A 13972-nucleotide genomic window follows, 5' to 3' on the forward strand; every position below is an offset into this window, starting at 1 on the left:
TCAGTTCATCCCACTTAGTTTCATATAAGCTGTTGCTGTAGCATGAGGACAGCTATGGAGGCAGATTTTTACTTTTCTTCATTTGACAAGTCACCAGCAGATACTCGTAGAGAAGGAGAGAACTTGCTGGATCATGCAGGATGGTCAGGGGCTCAGACACAGGAATGGTGGCCACGTGGTCATCTGTCTAGAGGGGCGTAGTGATGGGTACACATTTCTGTCTATGAGAAAGAGTCACAATTCAGAATGTGTTTTTGTTCTGAATTGGAATGAAAACAGAAGTACAAGAATATATGACTGAAAAAAAATAACGGAAATTACTAACGTTTGTCTTGAATACTTTCCAGTAAAGTTTCCACAAGAACGGATACTGTTTTGTGAAATCTTCTAGCTTGGTTGTAACAGCTTCTTCCCCACGGCTTTGTCCCCAGGTGAGTGACTTAGCAGAGACCTCCAGTGGCAGCAGGAGAGACTCCCAGGAGAGAGCTGGTGGGTTAGCAGGGCTGAGCTCCTGATGCCCTCTGGTGCTTGCATGCTCCTTGTCGCAGCCTGGTCCCAGGGACATGCTTAGCGGATGGATGTCCTCAGCACACAAAGCAAGGGAAAAGGTGCTGTGGAGGCGGCAGGGCTGTGCACAGCTCCGCTGGCTTAGTGCAGTGACCCTTATGGGTGGGTACCTGGAGAGCTGACAGGTTGCAGGAGGCAGGACCAACAAGAACTGACCCTGCAGTACTTCTCTTGCTTTCCCCCTCCCCAGTTCTCTCCACAGCTCTGACCTTGCCATGTAATTTTTGACACATTGCTTAATGTCCTGTATTTCTTCTGCCTTTCCTGTCCTGAAAAATAAGGACACAGGCAGGCAAGTGGCCTGCCTATGGCTCCGTGTGCTGTTTTGAATGTGATGTTCAGCCAGGTTCATTGATTGTCCTGCTTGGTACATATTTAGTTTTCATCAGACACATACCTGCAGCAGGAAGGGGTTAAACCTTCAGAGCAGGTCACTACAAGAGGCAGGACAAGGCTGGATACTGTGAGCTGAAGTAAATCCCCTAAGTGGGTGTGGGGAGAAGGTACTTAAGAAGAGTGTTTAGGGCTGGTGGCCTTTGGCTGAGGGGGGTTTAGGGAGAGTGAGAGATGGGTTTTAGTGGTGCTAGAAATTGAGTTAGGCTTTCCAGTTTATCAGTTGGATCTCTGACTTTCATAAGGTGGGTTCTCTCTTTTTTCCTTCTTCTTTCTTAGAGCTGTGTGTGACCTATCACCCACTATAGGTGACTATGCACACACACGTGCATGTATAGCTATATATTTATGTATAAAGGAGAGGACAGGTTAGACTGCTCTGTTGCATCGCAAGGTGTCAGCCTTGCTGTAAGGAGAAGCAAGTTTCTTAGCAGGTGGCTGACTCATACAGGAGACCATTTTCTTGAAGCTGTAAAATACAGAGGCAGAGCTTCTTTGTACTTGAGAATACGGAATGCCTGTAAATTATAGCTATATTTTGCTGCACTTGCGTGTATGGTAGAGATGTCCAAGTGCTGACGATACTTGCAACAGAGCCAGAGGGGGCAGGAGCATTGCTGGGTGCCCACAGCACCTCACCTTTTCTTGCCTGGCCCTCTGGAAGGTGAGTGTATGCTTTGGGAGCACCCGCTCAGCCAAAGGACATGGGAGTTGTGAGAACGTGGCACAGCAGCTGACACCAGTAGTGCTGTTCCTGGAGTGCTGGGTGCCAAATACTTTTAGTGCTGTGAGCACCATTGTACAGCCAGAACTGAGGGCTGAGGGGCCAGCATCGTGGTAGCCTCGTTCTTCCTGAGCAGCCTTTCAAGGCTGGGCTGGGCTTCTGGGAGCATGTGTCAGCTCTGAACCTCCTCCTGCTGAAAACTGGTCTTCCAATAATGTAAGTGACCTTAAAACTGGTCATGCTTCTTACTCCTGGCTGCTGATGTGTCAGGAGTGTCTCCAACAGGCATAGCCTCAAGACCTTGCCCTGATGGGTAGCTAAATGGGTAGGGTTAGGGCATTGCTAAACAACACTTCTGCTCTCTAGTGCAGCCAGTCGGCCACCAGCATGAATAGAAACCTTGCTGAGAGAGGAAAATCAGATGTCAGAGTAATTACTTTTTTTTTTTTTTAGCTTGGTTGGCCTTATAATTCAGGACAAGATTTGAGTGTTAGATGTAGGTGGGTTTTGACTTCGTGCAACACAAACATTACAGAGGAGATTACAGAGGAGAGAGGGAGGTAGAAAGCAAGCAAAATCTCTTGTGTAAACCTCTGGCAAGGTATAATGTGGCGGTTGGGTTTTACTTCCAGCTATAAACTGATATTTGATGCTATTTGGCTTTTTTATCCTGTCTTAGTCATCTCCACTGTCTTTGTATTAGTCTCCATGACACTTTCTTTAGCAATGTGCAGAGAATAGCTTTGGGAGTGTCGCGTGGCCAGAGCAGGGTTTGCTCTGGAGTTACTACAACAGGGAATAAATCAGGGTTGGGTTTTAGTCCTGAGATGACTGAGGATTTGGTGTGTTTGATGGTGGGCAGGTCTGTGAGACCCTTGGCTTTCCTCTCCCCTCCTTTGCAACTTAGAAGTGGCCTGAAGTGAAGGCCTGTTAGTGCAGGCAGGTGAGGATAGATGGTCTTGCATGAGATGTGAAATACAAACCTTCAGTGTCAGGTTCTGGTGACCCCAGTGGCATTTGTAGGTGTGGGCGCAGTAACATCTTGAAGCCAATAATGTTTCTTTTCACATGTTCCCTCCTTCTGACTGAATGCTTAAGCAAACAGAGGTGAGACAAGCTGCTTATTGAACCAAATATTGCCTTGTTTATAAAAAATCTCTCTAGCTGACATTTAACAAGCAGGCACGTAATACCACGCAGTCACATAGCTGGATGTGATTATGCATTCTTTTAATGATCTACGCTGAGATAAGAATCAGTCCTGTCAATTTGAAACTATACTTGCATTGATAATAAATCTGAGGGTATAATTTTTGCTCAGTTGCTTTCTGAACCAATGGCTGCTTCTAGTGTCTGCCGCTCCTTGAGACAGAGCTGTGCAATTTAATTGCCTATGTGGAGAGTCAGCTCCTTTTCTGGTCTGAACTATCCCTCTGGTTCTCTGAATCCATTGCTTTTGCAGAGAAAGGTGGCTATGCAGCCAAAATGGGCCAAAACGCTCTATGCTGCAAAGGTTATGATGCCAGACTTCACAGTTGTCTATTCATGCTAACGCTTTCTTATTACCAGCACTGACCACAGCAGGATGTTCAAGAGGAAAACCTTATTTATAGGTTACCTGCAAGATGGGGCTTTCAAAAAATGCATCTTCTGCCTTAACCCAGAACCTTTCAGGCTGCCAACCCAGAACGTTGCTCCAGGCAAAATGGTTCTAAGATTGATCCACACTTAAGCCAGGAGATCTGATGAATGCCTGGAGAGCCCTCCTGACTCTCTCCTCTGTGATTCTGCAGGTAGGTGACAGCGGTTTTGGTCCATAGCAGCAGGAGTGAGGGCAGGAAGCAGCGAGCTACGGAGCAATGCTAGTTGGTTTGTTGCCACTGAAATCACAGTTCTTACATGGGGGCATTTTTTTAGCAGTGTTTCCTTGTTTGCGTTTTTGGAGAGATAAGGAGAGGAGAGGTTTCACACAGCCTTGCTTCAGTTATTGGGGAGTCTTCCTTTGTGTGCCAAGTCCCAGTAAGCCTGAGATGTGTACAGGGAGGGTAAAAGAAGAGCTAATTGCAAGTGAGGACTGTATCATAACACCATTTTTGTGGGCTTGGAGCTGTTTATACCTTAGACCACAGATTTTGCATCACTTCTGTCTTTATCCTCTATTTCTGTCAGCTCTAGATGCAACCCTTTGCAGGGGGCTCACGCAGCTCACTCTAGCAGACTCTAGCAGCAAGCCCGTCTGTCCCTTGCCCCACCAAAGAGAAGAGGTTCGTTTTAGGCTGAGGCTTGACGTTCATGTTTCTTTCTTTCTGGTTGTCTGTTCAGTCTCTTTTGGAGATCCTCCTAAAAGCTGCTGTTGTGTCTGTCACCTTCTGACCTGTGGTCCAAAGGGTAATTCAAGCAAAGGGTTGGACACTGCAGCTGTGTCATGTTGTGCTCCTCCAGGATTCTTCAATGTAGTCTACCTTGTCCGGGCATTCTGGTGTGATTTTGTTCTGTAACCTCCTCTGTTGGTATCTATGTGTGAGATTCATTCTTAGATGAGCTCACATAATGAAGGGATCTACTGTGATGGACATGGAAACAAAGAATGAATTTATTTTTGCCTTTTAGAGCTGTATGTCTCCAGATCCTCTTTTAATAACTGGATCATGTTGTCCCAGCAGGGCTCTGACAGATTCCTTCTTCATGAGGCAACTAATGATTCTATGATTCTATAAGAAACAGAAAAATAACGTCAAGTTTTTGAAAGATACCTTCTCACTTCCAGTAGCTTCCTTTGCCTTTCTGTTCAGTTATGACAGTTTGGTTTTCTTTGCTAGGTGGTATGCATTTGCTTTCAGCCTTCAGTATGCCTTTATATAATTTCCACAGCACCTGCAACATTTTAGCCTTTTAACTGCCCCTTTTGGTTTTTCTTCGGCAAGCTTTCTTATTTTGTGCTCTGTTGTTCCTGTTCTTAAACCTCTCCTTCCAATTCTGGGTCATGCACTGTGTTTAGGGTTAATGAGAAGGAGTGCACTGGTGGGGCTGTCTGGACCCAGTGAGTCGCGATGGCCCTTGCAAGGTTACAGAGGAGCTCGACTGTTGTCTGGCTTACATTAGTAAAAGCCTGAGCCCCATCCTGTAAGGGTGCTCTCCTGAGCTAATGGGAGACCTGACTTTTCTGAGAAAGCACAAAGCCCCTTTTGTTCTGGATGAGAACCACAGAGAAGTGCAATGACCTTGGGCTGAGCAGGGCATGTGGTGTGCGTGGTGGAGAAGGGATTGGGAAGGATTTGTTGTCTGTTGCCACACCTGCTTTAATGTGGCAGGAACACCTCGGCAATCAATTGTACAATTTAGTGTTACTGAAGAACACTTGAGCCGTACTTGATGCTACACATGCACAGTCAAGTTGGGTGAGAAGAGGGTTATTAAGGCACTGACTCATTTTCCCATGGTACAAACCACATCTCAGACCTGTCCCACTCCTGCCCACTGCAGATTTCATTGCCTCCCCTCCTGCCCTAGCCTCTCGGTGTGTGTTAGAGATTGTGATGCAGAATTGGGTTTCACTCCCCACTTGCTATCACCAGGAAATCCATGCATTTGAGAAGAGGGGGAGGTGACATGAAGGCATTGAATTTTTTCCAGTTTAGGGAAAAGGAAGCTTGCAGAGAGGGAGGAATGTGAGAGGGAAGGGAGGTGGAGAGAGGTCTCCTGTGTAATCGTGTTGAGCTAGAAGTGATTGTTATTACAGGTGAGCTCTAAACCCCCCCTCACAGGCCTATGCAAGGGCAGGCTGGCTGCACCTCTGTCAGCCTAGGTATATACAATTGCACCATGGTGCAAGGGGTGGGCTGGGCAGTCTCAGAGATCACTCCCAGCTCTATACTTCTTGGATAAGAGATGATCTCTAGTTGTCTCCCGCTGAGAGCAAGTTTTACCAGCATTCCTGTTACATGCTCTGTGTTCCCATTTGTCTGCAGCTGAGAAGCCTGATGCTGCAAAATTAGAAAAGTTCATAAAGGGTGGGGACAGCAGTGCTTAGGAAGGGAACATGGTGCAGATGAGACTAATGACAGGGAGGGCTCTGCTTCTGGGGAGGGGGTAAGCTGAGAGCATGCTAGGCTCTGTCCCTTGAAAGACTCATCTGCCCAGGTGTGGGTAGCGAATATCTCATTCTTGCTTGGTCACAGTTGCCACCTGGATCACTGCATGCTGCTAAGGATATTCAGATAATAGGAATAAAGCTCCTAGTCCATGTCCCTTCTGGTTAGCATGAAGGTTATTGCTGAATTATGGGCGCATAACCTGCTTTTCCAGAGTCGTGTCACTTTGCACGAGACTCTGACATTCTCCCCTCTGGCCATCCATCAGGGTGATCTTACCCTGCTCTGATAACTACACTGACATGCTAAGCAGTGCTGAGCCTCCTGCGGTAACGTGGCTGTGTCCCTGGGCCGGGCTGGGCTGGGATCTGGAAAGTGCAGGAAAACCTGCCACAGCCCAAACTGCCGTTCCCAGCGTTCAGTACCACAAAGTGGTGAAGCTGGATGTGGCATCACATCCAAAAGCTAGAAATCCTCCAGCTGGAGGCCTATTTCAGGGAGCTGTAACTCTCACTTAGGCTTAAGTGCATCTCAAACAGATGCAATACCACAAATCAGCTCCAGCCTTATTCTGTGTAATAATCAGAATTTTGCTTTGGAATGAAGCGTGCAAAAAATGTGATAGTGGTTCACCTCTTACTGTGTTGAAATCATTGCCTGTCCTCCCATCTGTTAGCTCCTCTGTCTGTCTTCATCTCCTCAACGGTATGCTCTTTGAATCAAAGATCTTCTTGTTCGTACCACACCTAGCACTCTTGGATCTGTGCTCATGGCTCATAGCTGCTAAAGGATGAACACATTTGGGTAGCTTAGGATGCTTGCCAAGTTTTCCTTGCTGAAGTGCTTATAGGCTGACCATTAGCCTGGGGAGGACACAAGTTCAGTCAAAATCAGATCCCCCTGATTGCTGATGCACAGGTCTGGGGAGATCATGGGGAACAACACCACGTGTGATTCAGCTGAGGAAGGAGCAGGGCAAAACCCATTCCTCAGCTCCTGCAGCATGCAGTTGCTGTATAAAGACCCCTTAAAACCAAATGCGATCTCTTTAATAAGAACGTAGTTTAGTTTTTAAAATAGAGCAGCCTGCAGGAATTGGAAAGCCCATAAAGTTATGTCCTAGGAACTTTGCAGCAAGGAAATAAATGAAGGTTTGTTGAGGGAAAGGCCACTTCTGGTGATAGGGAGACAGGGATCTCTGGGATTATAATTCTGGAGCCATTGCATAATAACATCCCTGCTCAGTGGTCTCATTGCTGTGGTGTTTGTGAGCGCTAACGGGCTGCTGCAGTGAGTGCTGATGCAAGAGCCCACATGGCACTTGGGTGCAGATGCTGGGCACCTTGGCATGCGACCAGTGTGCTGTGAGCACCCCTGAGAACCTCAGCAAGCAAAGGTTCATCAAGAAAATAAAACAGATGGCCATGCTGTGGGATTTGCCTGCACCAGTCTTAGCCTTTTATCCTATTGCAGGGCTGCATTTTTTTTATTTCATCTATCCTGATTCCTCTGTCCTGAGTGGAGAGCTCTGTGTCTCAGTTGATTGACCTCGCTGAGCCTGGAGCAGAGTTCCCGGTTGGACATACCTGTGATCTGAAAACAGCCTGCCTGGCTAGCAGAGGAGCTGCCATGTATTTCTCTTTGGGGTTTCTGAGGTGGAGATGACTGGGGTAAGCAGAAATTTCAAGAAAAGGGCCAAACATTTCAAGCTCCACTGAAGCAAAATTTCCTGATGACAGACATTTCTTTAGTAACTAGAGGAAGGTGGTCCTAGAGTTGCTCTGTCCTGGGAGCGCAGCTTTATTTTTCTTGCCTCCTGTAAATGGCAAACATGTCCTGGGCAGGGCAGGGAGGGAATGGACTATTCACTGCTCTCATCCTGCTCACTCCGTGCAGCCTCCATGGGCTCAGGGTTTCCTACTGTATCCTAGGAATGACAAGCATTAACAAATAACACACATCTATTTGTACTGCTAAACATTTGTATGCTCAAGAACTTACAGGTGTGTCCAGTGCTCCAAACCCCTCCTGTAATTCCAGATGCAGTTTTGAGAAGCCAGAGGCACACCCTGGTTTGCTCAGTGAAAAGCAGCCCTCTGCGGATCGTAGCCCTGCACACTAAGTGCCTGGCGACTAGCGGCTTGGAGGTAAGCGCCACAGTTAACCGTCCGCGCGGGGTTGTGCAACCTCTTATCCTCCTCTGCCAGAGGGGAGCCTGCTGACTTCAGGGCATCAATAGCAGTGAATCTAGCTTAAATAACTCTGAATTCTCTGCATGCAACTCTGTGCTTTCCCAGGCATAGCGGACTCTCAATAGTTTTTCGTGTGCTTCGGGTCTAGTTTCAGATAGGTTTTGTGAAGGCATGTGTCAGTTTACTTGTGAGACAGTCACCTTTTAACTTTCCTACTCTGAGTTTGGTTTTGCAATTAAGCATTATTCATGTTTGATTTTTCTTGGCTGAAATAAGGTGATTCCTTGCCTGTATGGGCGCTCTGAAGACCTTTGCAGAAATGTCGCCTTTACTCCCAGGGCTGGGCTTCCTCCTTTTGGTTGGTGAGTATTACTGTGAGGGTGACGGGTGTCCCGGGAGGATTTTCCTTACCAGCAGCTGTAGTTGAGATAATCCTCAAAAGGGAAAATTGTGCTGAAAGACCTTTGAACATTACTTTAGTGGTTGCTCTAAATCCCCAGCCTTTAGTTATGCTTGTTTATTATTGTATCTGTGAACCAAAATATGTTAGTTTTTGTAATAAACAGAATGGAAAGACAAAATTGGAATTCCTTCTCCTCCTGCCATTGCAGAGCTGTCTGCTGACTGCTCCTTTTGTTGGAGTATCCAGGTGTCTCTGAGAAAGCACTTAAGAAATAATCTTAACTGAATCTGATTATCTCTATATTCCTCTACTTTTCCTCCTCCTGTTTTTTGGTAGTAAGGGATTCCAGAGCAGGATCTTTGTTTCTTTCAGAAAGTGTCAGTGCTTTATTCTTCCTTCCTCATCAGACTTGAGATCATGTTTGCAGTGAATGTTGGTGACAACAGGACATGAACTTGTAACATTATAAACAAGCTAATGAGTCAGCAGCTGGGGAACAGCTACATAAAGGGACCATCATTTTCTCTGCAGTAGGCTTAGTTATCAGTAATAAAGGAAGGAAAACAAATAAACAGATAACTTTTTTTCTTTTCTTTATTTCTTTAATTAACCAGTTGTTGCTGTTCAAAACTGACCAATGTATTATGGACACCCTGATGAAAATGTGATTTTTCCAATTTTCTATTAACGTCCTGTACAAGGAGGGATGTCTCTGTCCAGCAGAAGTACACGGGTTGCTTGTAAAAGTTAATGACTCTTAATGCAATTGCTTTTAAGTCTGGCAGGTCAGTAATTTTGGTGGTGTGTTCTCATGTTGGCCACTGGCTCAGCGTGCAGCCGTGGGAAATCATTCTGTTTCTTTGGGCCATGCTTGCCCCCATCCATCTACCCGTCTTCTTCTGTAAATACCCTAGGTAACTGGAGATGGAGGAAAGGCAGAGTATCGGAAATGTGCTGAGCTTGTAGAGAATTTGCATGCAACAGCTTGCATGCACTGCCCTTTTGGGGATGGATTAAAGAGAGAAGAAAGAAAACACTAGTTTCTGAGAGTCCCTAAACAGGTTTCTGAAAGGGAAGGACAGGAGATCTAAGCAGAGTGGTGCCACACTGTCGACAGGAATGGCCTTGTTGTAAAGAAGCAGTGGGGAGACCAGGCAGTGCTCAGCAACCTTGTGGCACAGAAGTGCCCTCATGGAGGAGGAGGAGGGACTGTGGAGAGCAGGTGAACTGTGAACAGCACAGCATATGTGGGTGAAGGGGACAGTCTCTTCCCTTATGGAAGGCTTCACTGCAGCCTGGCGTGCCTGTGTGCTAACAAAGCATGGGAGTGAAAGCAATGTTTTGGAAGAGTATTGCTCCCAGAGTCATGTGCATATATCTCAGGTGGTTCATGACACGAGCTGAGTCCATAGCCTTTGTTTTGATGTTGTGAGATGAAGGATTTATTGTCATACAATGAGGATTTTTGTGATAGTAGGTTGGGGTCCTCTCTGATCTTGCAGAGTGAGAAGCTGCCCTTCCTCTTCCTCCTTCCCCCTGCATGGGTGTTTCTGAACACTGCTCTTCCGAGTCAATGGGACAATTTGCGTGCTTAAAGTTAAACATATGTGTAAGAGCTTTCCAAGAGTGGGGCCAAAGGGCTTGGCTGTATGTTTCCAAGGTCCAGTCCTGAGGTGAGCAGGAAGTGATTATCACAGTGGAAACAGCCTGGCTTTGTCTGCAAGCAGGGAAGCGTGGCCTCAGGGCCAGCCTCTGGCACTGAACTCCTGGTTATGATTTTGGTAACTCTTTCGGGACTTTCTCTAGGAGTAAAGTTAATGTATGTTTGGCCTAGAGGAAAGCACTGCATTTGCCCAGCTCTGGGTATGTTTCCTTTGCTCGTTACTTAGTGACAGTTCTCCATTAATTAAATGATTAAAAATGTGTAACAGTTAGTAATCAAAAAAGCTGTTATACTAATTAGGGACTCCTCTTATCCATCCCTACAAGCTATTTTATAATCCCCTTCCTAATGCAGGTCATTGGGCTGGTGAACACATCCACAACCAGGAAAGCCACTGCCTTCCTCCTCCTCCTCCTCCTCTTCTTCCCCATCACGGTTCAGTGATAAGGGTCTCCCATCCTGTTGATTTCTGTGCCCAAATATCACCGTGGGTTTGACTGGCACTGCCCTGGGCCGGCTTAGCCCAGACCCTTAGCCGTATATGGTATGGAGCAACCACAGGAGGTTGCTTCTGTGTTTTGGTTTCGGGCTCAGCTCCTCCACTTTCCCCCTGTGAGTCACTTCTAACCAAATATTTGTAGATAACACTAAGCCTGACCATGCTTCCCCCAGGAGGGTATGAGGGCTGGGAGTCACTGATGCTTTAGAGCCATGGAGCAATCGTGCTGAACTTTGTGTGCTTGCTGGGCACTACTCAGCCAGCCCTGGGCTAGCTGGTCCGTGGGTCCCAGCTGGGGGTCTGGGTCCCAACCCAGATGAGACATGGGTGGGGGTGATCTCTATAGCCACTTCAGCCTCCTGTAGTGAGGCCACTACAGTCAGCTGTAGTGCCTGATCCAAAGTCGCTGAAGTTGGTGGTGTTCTCCCTGCTGAGAGATAACTGCCAAACTTTCAGTGCTGTTACTCCTTGAGCAGATGAACAAGGCTTGCAGAGAAGCAAGGGTACTCTGGGTTGCAGGACAGCTGGACTTGCTGTGGTCTGCCATGCACCGAGGTGGGTCAGAGGATGTAGCTACAGGGGTGGGAGGAGAATGGTGCGAACTGGGCATGCCGTGTGGTGTGGTGGTGGGCAAGTGCGGCAAGGGGTGGCTGTGGCAGACAGCTCTGCAGGGCCCTGGTGCCTCACTGTGGGCTGAGATCAGGCACAGCTGCCCCAGGAGATGGGTGAAGGTGACAGTGCTGACCAACTGAGTCCCGAGTGCGCCATTAGAGAAACACACTCACAAAAACAACTGTGCAGTGATTCAGTGTTAGCAAATTGTGACAGTCAGCCTGACAGCGTGACCTCAGAAGCCTCTAACCATTGTATTCTCCCTCTCCCTGCCTCTCATTTCATGTAGTACTTGTTGCATTCACTTGTTCTGTCCTGTCATAAACTAGTGGGAAGTCTCTACCTTCCATTTTTTTCTGTACACAGGATGATGAGTTTGGCAGGCTCCTAATCTGAAGTAAATACTACTAATGCCAGGGAGATTTGAGTCTGGGTATGTTGTTACTGGTTTCCTAAGCCTGCATTTTGCCACCTTTCCAGCTTCATGGCATTGGCAGAGGAGATGCGAATTGCCATCAGGAACGATGTAGAAGTTGGGAAACAAGGAACAGACAAGTGGAGGGCTTGCACAAGACCTGCCAAGAGCCAGCAGTGACAGGTTGACTTCTTTCGGTAAATCCCTGTCAAGCTCTTGGGCAGGACTGGTGTGAGACCTGTCATACACTGGTGTTACTTGCGTTGTGTGCAGTTCTGCAGCATAGGGTGACTTTAATCCGGTTGAGCACTTAGCAGGAAAAATGTATGAAATACAGTACAGGCTTGGCTACAATTGACGTGTTGATGGCGACACTATAAGAAACAAGTAGAAGCTGCAAAGCTAAAAGCATCATGGAAGTATAAGCATGGTGAGCCTGGCCTCCCAGGCTGATCGGTGACCATGGGCTGGCCGTGGTGCACAAGACACTGGGCAAGGAAGTCCTGGAGAGAAGGACCATCCCCAGAGTGTTTCTGCCCCTTTCCCTGCCTTTTCCTCTTTGGGGACAGAGATGCATGCAATCCCTCATGTCATCTAAGACACCACATTTCTGTCCTCTGTCAGACTGACCCGGAGTGGATAGAGGAGTATGTCATGTCTGCTCACCCAGTCAGCTGTCACAAAGTCAAAGAGAAAACAGCAGAAAGGGCTGACAGAAATGATTCTGTGAAATACTGTCAAGAATGAGGAATAAAATAATGTAGTGAGATGAGTGATGTTCAGGGTCTGTTAAGCCAGACGGGGGCTGGACTGTGGGAATGAGCTTTGTCCTGGATTTGCTGCTAAAATCATGGTACATTGTCTTCCAGGTTGGCAGGTTGCTTCAACTTCTGCTGGGACATACCTGGTAAGGCAAACTTGCATGTTTAAAATATGTGTCATCCATGTCTTTACTTGCAAAGCGTGTGTGGGTTGGTGGTCAGTGTGGGCCCCTTCCTGATAGCGGTGCGTTGATGGGAATCAATTGCTACAAGCCAGATCCAGTGTGTCTTGAGCATGGAGGTGGATGGTAAGTGTCCTTCCCCTTCTTGCCTCCCAAGCAGAGAGTGGAGTGGGGATAGCTTCTCCAGGTCTTTGCAGGGCTTCAGTGCAAGCACATCACCAGGCAGTTCAATGAAGGTGACACCCACCAACTACACTCAAATCATCAGAACAGTCCATCCCACGGGCCCTCATGCTTGAGTGATGGGAGGACTCGCATAACCCTGAACTTCCCAGCTGTTTGAAGTACAGAGCTGGTACTGATATGGATGTTGCAGATGGCAACTACCTAGCATGGCAAGATGCAAGCTCTGGGTCCTAGGCACTTGCGTGTTTTCAGGCCAGATCTAAGCACAAATGGTTGCAGCTAACATGCTTGTCTGTATGCAATGATCACAAATAATGTTGTGCTACCATTGTAACTGCATGATAAGATCATCTCTCTTCTCTCTTTCTCCCGGCACAGTGCTCCAGCTCCACTGTCAATGGTGAGTTTCTTTTCAAGTAATCTCCATAAGGAAGATTCAGACATGGTTCTGTATACGTATTCCTATCACAGTTCCTTTATCTTTGTCTCTCTCTCTTTTGGGGGGAATCAGAATCTGCCGTGTGTGCTTCAGTGAAAAGGTATGTGAACCATCAGCAAATTATCTTGGCAGCATTTTCCTTGGGAGTGATACTGGTTTGTTGGGGATGTCACTTTGGGTAGCAGGAAGCCTCTGAAATCAGGTGTAGCATCTTTCTCCCCACGAAGTCCCAGGGTTGCCTGTGGGCAGGGAGGGCTCTAGTTGTGCTCATTGAAACAGTGAAGGGAAAATGCCTTCCTGGTGCTCTGTGACTGTGCAGGACAAAAAAAGGCAGGGCAAGTCCCTGGTGTGTCAGCCAGCCTGATGCGGTGGGGATTTACTGCTCTGAGAGCCTTGCCATTGGTGCTGAGCTTAGCTTGGCTAGTGGTAGGGGCCTAAGACTCAAACAGGTCCGCTTCAAGCCTTCATTGAACTTGATTTCTACCTAAGGGTCAACAATTTACAAGTACCCTCTCCCTGCTCCCGAATGGTGCCAGCAAATAATTCTCATCATCTGTGTTGTTTGTTTGTTCCTCTGTATTTGTTATGTGGGCTGTGCCTCGTTGTTACGGCTGCCTGGCATTGCTCCTGCTCCTTAATGCGTGGGCTGGACCCCTTTACACAAGAGTAGCTAATAGTTGTCCCTACTGCAGGTGAACAAAACTTCAGTGAATAAAAGCCTGTGGTCAGGGCCATTCATACCCCTTTCACTGACTGCCTAGGCTCGGGCAGCTGCATTCCATGCCTGCGTTTGCAGACATAGTGCTGACGGAGTGCCAGCTCCCAGCCAGTTCTGCCCCCAGCTG

General features: G+C 47.4%; 1 protein-coding gene across 3 annotated transcripts in view; it reads left to right on the plus strand.

Moving 5' to 3' along the window:
- MSLN (mesothelin) overlaps positions 1 to 13972 on the plus strand; it is a 62487-nt gene that overhangs the window by 31931 nt on the left and 16584 nt on the right. Inside the window, exons 1-6 of one of the 3 annotated variants that reach the window (XM_076351205.1) lie at positions 3460 to 3477; positions 7816 to 7922; positions 8244 to 8329; positions 12429 to 12466; positions 13067 to 13088; positions 13200 to 13227. In XM_076351205.1, the coding sequence (XP_076207320.1) occupies positions 8260 to 8329; positions 12429 to 12466; positions 13067 to 13088; positions 13200 to 13227 (158 nt within the window). In that variant the 5' untranslated portion in view covers positions 3460 to 3477; positions 7816 to 7922; positions 8244 to 8259. Of the gene's footprint in view, positions 1 to 3459; positions 3478 to 7405; positions 7446 to 7815; positions 7923 to 8243; positions 8330 to 12428; positions 12467 to 13066; positions 13089 to 13199; positions 13228 to 13972 lie in introns of those variants that run through there. The other 2 variants (XM_076351204.1, XM_076351203.1) reach the window with 2 other exon arrangements.

The sequence above is a fragment of the Aptenodytes patagonicus genome, chromosome 13, assembly GCF_965638725.1.
Source record: "Aptenodytes patagonicus chromosome 13, bAptPat1.pri.cur, whole genome shotgun sequence".
NCBI lineage: Eukaryota > Metazoa > Chordata > Aves > Sphenisciformes > Spheniscidae > Aptenodytes > Aptenodytes patagonicus.